The 7697-nt window shown below is 32.7% G+C and overlaps 1 protein-coding gene across 1 annotated transcript; it reads left to right on the top strand.

Annotated features, from left to right (window-relative positions):
- Positions 1–287: 287 nt before the first annotated feature.
- Positions 288–2128, top strand: LOC123884002 (60S ribosomal protein L31-like). Its single transcript, XM_045932974.1, has 3 exons — positions 288–386; positions 467–571; positions 1657–2128. The coding sequence occupies exons 2-3, from the start codon at positions 486–488 to the stop codon at positions 1934–1936; spliced, it is 366 nt and encodes a 121-aa protein (XP_045788930.1). The 5' UTR covers positions 288–386; positions 467–485; the 3' UTR covers positions 1937–2128.
- The last annotated feature ends 5569 nt before the right edge of the window (positions 2129–7697 follow it).

Raw genomic sequence — 7697 nt, 5'->3', positions numbered from 1 at the left:
AAGCAGTCCATTTTAGGATGCAAACTAGTTTGCTTTCTAGAATGTCCAACTCATTTTTTTCATGATTTTTTCCATCAAGGGAGGCGCAAGCAGACGCTGAGTTCGAGTTAAAAATATTTTCACTCGCTACTTAGAGTGCGAAAAGTGCTCGCATCCTACGAAACTTGGTAATTTTAGGGGGTACGTAAGGATTTTTAGGTGGCGTGAAAAGTAAAACGCTCTCAATTAATGTGAAGTGGGCTTATATTTGACCCATTCGAAATTCATTGGGCCGTAACCCAAACCCATAAAAATTAGGGTTTCTTGGGTTTGTTTATATTTCACACTCTCCTCTTTCATTTCGTGCTGCTGCTGCTCAAATATCGAAAACCTAACTCAGTCTCAAGGTATATTCTCCTTTCTCTCAAAATTAACGTTTCCGAACTCAAAATTAGGGTTTCTGATCGATTTTTCTGTGTTTCTATAGGGTATAGAAGAATTTGAAAATGGTGGAGAAGGGCGCCGCAGGTAGAAAAGAGGAAGTTGTTACTCGTGAGTACACAATCAACCTCCACAAGCGTCTTCATGGCTGGTAATTTAATCGCTTTTGATTATTTTCAAGTTCATGTATCATATAGTAGTAGCTTTTGATTATTCATGATTTGAAAATCAGTAATTTTCTTACTTTCTCGTAATTGTTATTTTAGTTAGCATTTCAATTTTGTAGATCTATTAGGAACTAGTCTAATAATATGTTTGGATTTGTTTATTTGAGTTTGAGAGAATTTGTGAAAATAGTTTGTGAAATGTTCATAAGCTGCTTTCAGCTTATTTTAATAAGTTCTTCAGGATTGATAATGAAAATAACTTGTAGCTCATAGGATAGCAACTTAACTTATTGTATCTTTGTTATAGAAAAAGCTTATGTATGAGTGTTTATTATGATCGATGAAACAGCAAATTGCCAAAATTTTAACAGCTTATGTTAATTTTTTTTATGAGAAAACAGAACCATGTTAATTTTTTTTATCACTTCTAATGATTAGCACTTATTTGTATAACAAAAGATAAAATGAAGTTATTTTTGATAAGCAACAACCTGTTACTGTTACTAAGCTATTTTCTAAGTTTATGAGATTATGCTGAAAACAATCATGCACATGTCATAAGTTGTGTTATAAATTCTCCCAAACTGTTTCACAAGTGCTTATGGTAGTTAATAAGCTTCTATTAGTCAATTCAAACAGACCCGGTTTATGATATTAGTCTAATTACGTATGCTGCTCATTTGATGGTGGTGATGAAATTAGTAATACTTTGTGGTTGCAACTTGCAATACAAATAGCAGTTTTGAGGCTGAATGAATCTGAATTGCATCGTTTTGTGTGTCTAGTAAACCACTTTTGTAGCGTTGTTGATTTTTAACTTGAATCTACAATTATTTTATTATGTTTTTTTTAGTTAAAATTGTCATTTCTATTGTTTATATTGTATTATTCATAATAGGTCTTAGAATTCACATTTTGAATCTTGATTTAACCATCATTTAGATTACTGTTTGGTGGTTTGGAAATCATTTTTTTGGTAGATGATTCATGCTGTTGTATGCATAGTTGCATAAATCGTGTCTGGTAGTAGTTTCTGATTGTTTTTAATTTTGTATGCACTGTAAAACAGCACCTTCAAAAAGAAGGCACCAAATGCTATAAAGGAGATAAGGAAATTTACTCAAAAAGCCATGGGCACTAACGATGTCAGGGTCGATGTCAAGCTGAACAAGGCTATCTGGAGTCAGGGAATTAGAAGTGTACCCAGGAGGATCAGGGTACGCATTGCTCGCAAGAGGAATGATGACGAAGACGCCAAGGAAGAATTGTACTCCCTTGTCACCGTTGTTGAAATTCCAAAGGAAGAGCTAAAAGGTTTGGGCACCAAGGTCATAGATGATGAAGATTGATTTATTTATCATATATCTATCTCTGTTTTGAAGCCTTGAGAAACATATCTAGTATTTTGCTTTCTTCAATTGAGTCTATCTTTAGATTGTGAAACTAATTTTGTTGAGACATTGAGTTATATATCACCTGTTTTTGTGTTTCCATTAAGATGGTTGGTAAAAGAATTATTCATTTTAGCCCCATTTTGTTTATTTCTTTTGTTTGTGAGATTTGAATACAGTTTTATATTAAACTAAAGTAAATCACTTGTAGTAAAGTGGCAGCATAATTTTTTTTTATTCAGGAAGTGAAACAACCTAAAACATTTGTGGATTTGTATACCACATTGATCATGGAATACAGACACAAAGTGAAACAAATGGCTGCATATTTTATTTTTTTTAGTAACCTAAAATATTGTCGATTCTTTTCATCTTATCATGGTTTTGTAATTTCTCCTTTGTGTGGTGGTTTATTTGTTGTGCTTGAACTTGTCTACAACACAATTTTTCTGTAGATTTGGATTCTCTACTTATCCTTTACTCTTCATCCTTCTCTTAACTCCATGTCTATCTTTCTCTCTTCATTAGAAAGTAATAAAAGGGTGATGCTAAACGGTGCCTCTGGCACACTTGTTAAAAATATTAAAAAACGAAGTTAAAGATATTGAACTGTACAAATTAAAGATAAAGTTTTTTTTTCCTGGATGTTCCAATTTCTTTTTCTACATCTAAAGCTTTCCAACTCTAATTTTTGTAACTTCAAAACATCTCACAAATTTTACCAATTGGTCACAAGGGTTTTTCTATCACGTTGTTTTATGATAAAGACAATAAATTTATCCAAAGGTTACGGCGACTTACAACCATGAAATGAGAGTACCAAAAGATCGGATTCACAAAGTGATAGATACTCGTGACGTGAGGCTTCATATTAAACAACATAATGAGTAGAACTCTGCCTATGGCTTTAATAAAATAAACTTATCATTAGTACAATTCTCTATTAAAAAACTAATCAATTTATACAAACAACTTTAATCGATTATGAAACTTAAAATCTAACCTAAACTCAAAATACTAAAAAATTTCACTAAAATCAAAATGATGAACACTTATTTGTGGGTTGAATATTAAGTCACTTTAATGTATTTAGATTGAAAAACCTCTTGTATTTTGCACAAAAACATAATTGGAAACATGTGGTTCATTTTTATTTTATTTTATTTAATGTGTGGTTCTATTTTTGCAACATACAAGTATATTTCGAAAAATGTTCTTCCAAGAGGAATATACACGGCCGCTTGAATCTTTTGTTCCCAACATGTTCTCCGAAAGCAATTAATCAATAACTGTTAAATGTCAATAAAAACTTGATACCTATAATATAATAAAAGAAATATGAAAATTACATGGACAATATAAACAAAAACAATCTCTATAAATACATCCATTCATTTTATTGTTTTAATATTTTTTTGGTCCTTATTATCTCCAACAGTTTATGTAGATCGTCCAGTAGGAGCTCTTTTTTTTTTTTTTTGACAGTTTTCAGATAACTTGTTAAAACACAAAACATGCTAATCATGTTTTTCCGCCAAATTAGTCCGCCTAAACTAAGGACAATGTTGTAATTTTGCCTACTAATCACTTTTCGCTCTAGCCTCATGCCTCTTCTACTGCACCGCTTCGTTTTCATCATTAATCATTTGAACACAACACAATTAGTGTGTCCCTTCATTTTTCACACATTTTATACCTTTCCAAAGTCAAGTTTTATTTTTACTATTAACTGATTTATTATCTCTCTTTTACATATTAACATGAAATTTGAACTTGAACTATGATCTGTGTTTTCCTTTTCATCCATTTCACCATAACATAATACATATGAACTTTTATAAAGTATCTTATATTAAGGGACAATAAAAATGAAAAAACGTCTTATAACTAAGGAATGATGGAGTACATAAATGTAATATGTTAAAATTTACAATTATTTTTTATTTTTAATATATAACATTTACTGTCACATAACTCAAAAAATCGTTTATTACATTTAAGGAGAATGCATTTTCTTTTAAAAAATATTGATAATGTTATGCATGTAGTAGTTGATTCGTGAGATTATTGGTGATGAAGTCACTTAATGTCACACTTTTATATTTATATTATTAAAATTATATAGTAATTAAAACTATATAATAATAAAGGAAATAGAAAGAAAAAAAATAAATAAAAATAGTAAATGGAGATGATCTTACCTCATTACTCCGCCTAAATTAAATAATCTTTTTGAAGTGTACTAGTAGTATTTAAATAATCTTTTTAAATAATCTTGTCAGATAGTTTAGAGACTAGAAATTCCACCTTAAAACAGATAAATGTATTGTCTAAGGTTTAAACCAGTGTTTTAAAAATCGGACCGGCCGATCGAACCGGTCAAACCAGGAACCGAAGCCTATCCGGTCTGGTTCATACGTTGGATCGTCCATGTTGTTGGACCGGCGAGAACCGGAAAAAACTCGAAAAACCGGTGAACCGGCGGTTTCCTCGAACCGCCGGTTTGATTGCACGTTTTTTTTTCTCTCGCCAAAAACGACGTCGTTTTTTCGCCAATCATTGACTGTTTGCACGAGTTTTTTTTGTTTTATTAGAAGAAATTAATAAGAACAAAGGAGATGAAGATTAGATCTTCAGATCGGGTTTGAAGATTGTGAAATTGGCAGTGTGGAGCTCAGTTCGGAATCAATGATTGGATCTATATGTAAGCAATGAAAAGTGCGGCCTATGAAGTATATAGATAGCGAAATGAAATGATAAGTATAAAATTGGAGGTGGAAGAAATCAATTGGAAAACGAGGTAGAAGGAAGTATATAGATAGAAAGTAAAACAAAGCAAACCAGAGAGAGGGAGAAAAGAAAGGCTTTGTTGTTGTTGTTGTTGTTAGTAGTGCTAAGTTCTCAAAACAAAAGAAAATAAAAAGTTTCCCTTTCTGGCCGGCACCCACCCACTTACATCTTGTGAATGTGATTTTTTTCTCCATGTACCACCATTTTTTCCTTTTATTTCCGTAATATCCCTGTTTTTTTAAAAATTATCGTAATACTCCTGTTCTGGACAAAAAGTGATGCTGCTCAGGTGCCTGTACATGGCGGAACTGAGCATCACGCTATGCACAGCAGGATGACAGAAATGCTAGTCACACCATGTCAGGAGATGGCGGAAACCAGACTTACGCCATGTGCATGTGGATGGCGGAACTGCCAATCATGTCATGCTAGGGAGATGGCGGAACTGGCAGTCATGCCCCATTGACTGTCACACGTTGCTTTTGCATGGGGAACTAGTTTTGGTTTTTTTTTTTTATTCAACTCTCATATCATTCTATAAATATTACACTCTATACTTTCATTTTTCACATACTAACTTCATCTTCTTCATTTTAATTGTGCTCATTCACTTTTTACACTGTTTATTTTATAAGAGATGACATATTCTTCCAATGTTGGTGACAACTATTTATCATCAACATCTCTGTTTTCTATGAAATTTGAAGGCCGCCAAGAACATTTTAAATTAGCGATTGACAAATGGAGTTTTCTTTCTGCTTTAAAGAGTAAGATTCAAGAAATGTTCTTGTTCAAAAACAATGAATATATAGAAATCGAGCATATGACCTATTTAAATTCATGCACGGACATCACAGGTGACTCCCTCGAAGCTACAATGACAAAATATTGGTACAAATTGAAGGGTGATTTGGAAGTGCAATTGATGTTTTCATTTGTTGAAAATGAAAAAGAACCACATCGTTGTACGCGACATAAAAAAAAAGGTTAAGTTGTTATATGTGGTTTATTTTATATATTATGTCATTTTTTTTATGTTTTATGTTTGTGTAATTTTATTAATGATGCAATCCTAAATTTACCAATTTTATTTTCTGATTTCGCAATGTATATATTTATTTTAATTTTTTTTCATAATAATGTTTAGTGTTATTAATTATTATTATTTTAAACAAATAAATAAAAAAGGCCATTTTTGGCCAAAAAACGTAAAAAAAAAAACAAAAAAAAAATTAATGTTGCTGCTGTCCCCAATAGACCATAATGCACGGAAAACAAGGCAGTCAATGGCGTGACTACAATTTCCGCCATCTCCTGCACACGGCGTGACTGACATATCCGCCATCCTGATGTGCATGGCGTGATGCTTAGTTCCTTCATGTACAGGCACCTGAACAACATCACTTTTTGTCCAGAACAGGAGTATTACGATAATTTTTTAAAAACAGGGGTATTACGGAAATAAAAGAAAAAAGTGGGGTGACAGAGAGAAAAAAATTGTGAATGTTAGTAGTGCTACCTTACTTTTTATTTTTTTAAATAGATATTAATTTCTGTTTACATCACATATTATAATGTAGATCAATCAAAAAATATTATAATACAGAGAATATTTAAGAAAAATAATAGCTACACATTCATTATATCGTAGATTCTTACAAAAATTGTTAGCTATTGTTTTTTCTTTGAAGATTCTTACGAGATTTTTAAATTTTTTAGTTGTGAAGATTTTTTATATAGGTTTATTAATTATATGATTTTTTTATATAGGTTTAATAAATATATAGTTTTATTATAGAGATCGGTTCATTCCACCGATTTAATCCGATTTGTCATGCGGTTCGACAGTGACCCAGTGCCCTCACCGGTTCGATGACCGATCCGATTTTCAAAACACTGGTTAAAACACAGCTCCTATATTTTTTGTTTTGTTTTGAAAAAGCTAAAATGAGATATATTACCACAACAACCTTCCCAGCACAAGACGTGTCAGGATAGACTACAAGAGTTTACAAAGAGTCAAATAAGCAAACACAGATACAAATCATACAAAGCCCAAACAAATCAAAGGACTAGACCACCAACTATGGTAGTTATAAGCTAACGTAACACTCGTCGACTTCAACCACCTAAAAGAAAATAGCTTGATCTTGTCCAACAACATATAGGGCGTATCTGCTGATCCTGTGAACAATCGATGGTTTCGCTCCGTCCATACAACCCATACGCAAGCAAGCCAAATGAGCTGTAAAAAAGATCGACGCGCACGAGAGCCACCTGCTGAAGATGCAAACTGAACAAAATAGTCACGCGGAGTAGTGAAATCCACCAAAGGAATACCAATCCACGAACGCACTAAATCCCAAAGAGAAACCGCAGTACTGCAAGAGATAAACAAGTGATAGACTGACTCGGCCTCTCCATATCCAAAAACGCAAGACTGAGGTGTAGAAGATAGAACGCCTCGAATGATCAGATTGTCCTTTGTGGACAACCTGTCACGCAATAAACGCCACACGAAAATAGAAACCTTCAAAGGAACCTGAGGGTGCCAAATGAGATTATCCGCGCCATCCATAGTAATCGATACATGAGAAGTAAGAAGCTGGTATGCTCCTCTAACAGAGTAACCTGTGCCAATGCCAATGCCACCTATCAATAGAATGAGCCTGCAAGAAAATGTTAAGAAGTAAAGACTGGGACTCCCCCAACATTTCCTCCTCCCAATAACAACAAAACAAATCATATATTTATAACGCTATATTCTTACCAATTTAGCTAACTCAGCTAAGCTCGCGGGGAGTATTATTTTTATTTATTGTAATAAAAATAAAGTTTTATTGACGGTTTGTTTTGATTGATTTTTCTAAATAAAAATAAATTAATTAATTAATTAATGCGTGCCACGTGGAAATAAAGGTTTTGCACT

The sequence above is a fragment of the Trifolium pratense genome, linkage group LG5 (genome assembly GCF_020283565.1).
Source record: "Trifolium pratense cultivar HEN17-A07 linkage group LG5, ARS_RC_1.1, whole genome shotgun sequence".
NCBI lineage: Eukaryota > Viridiplantae > Streptophyta > Magnoliopsida > Fabales > Fabaceae > Trifolium > Trifolium pratense.
This window is presented reverse-complemented; position numbering and strand designations above follow the sequence as displayed.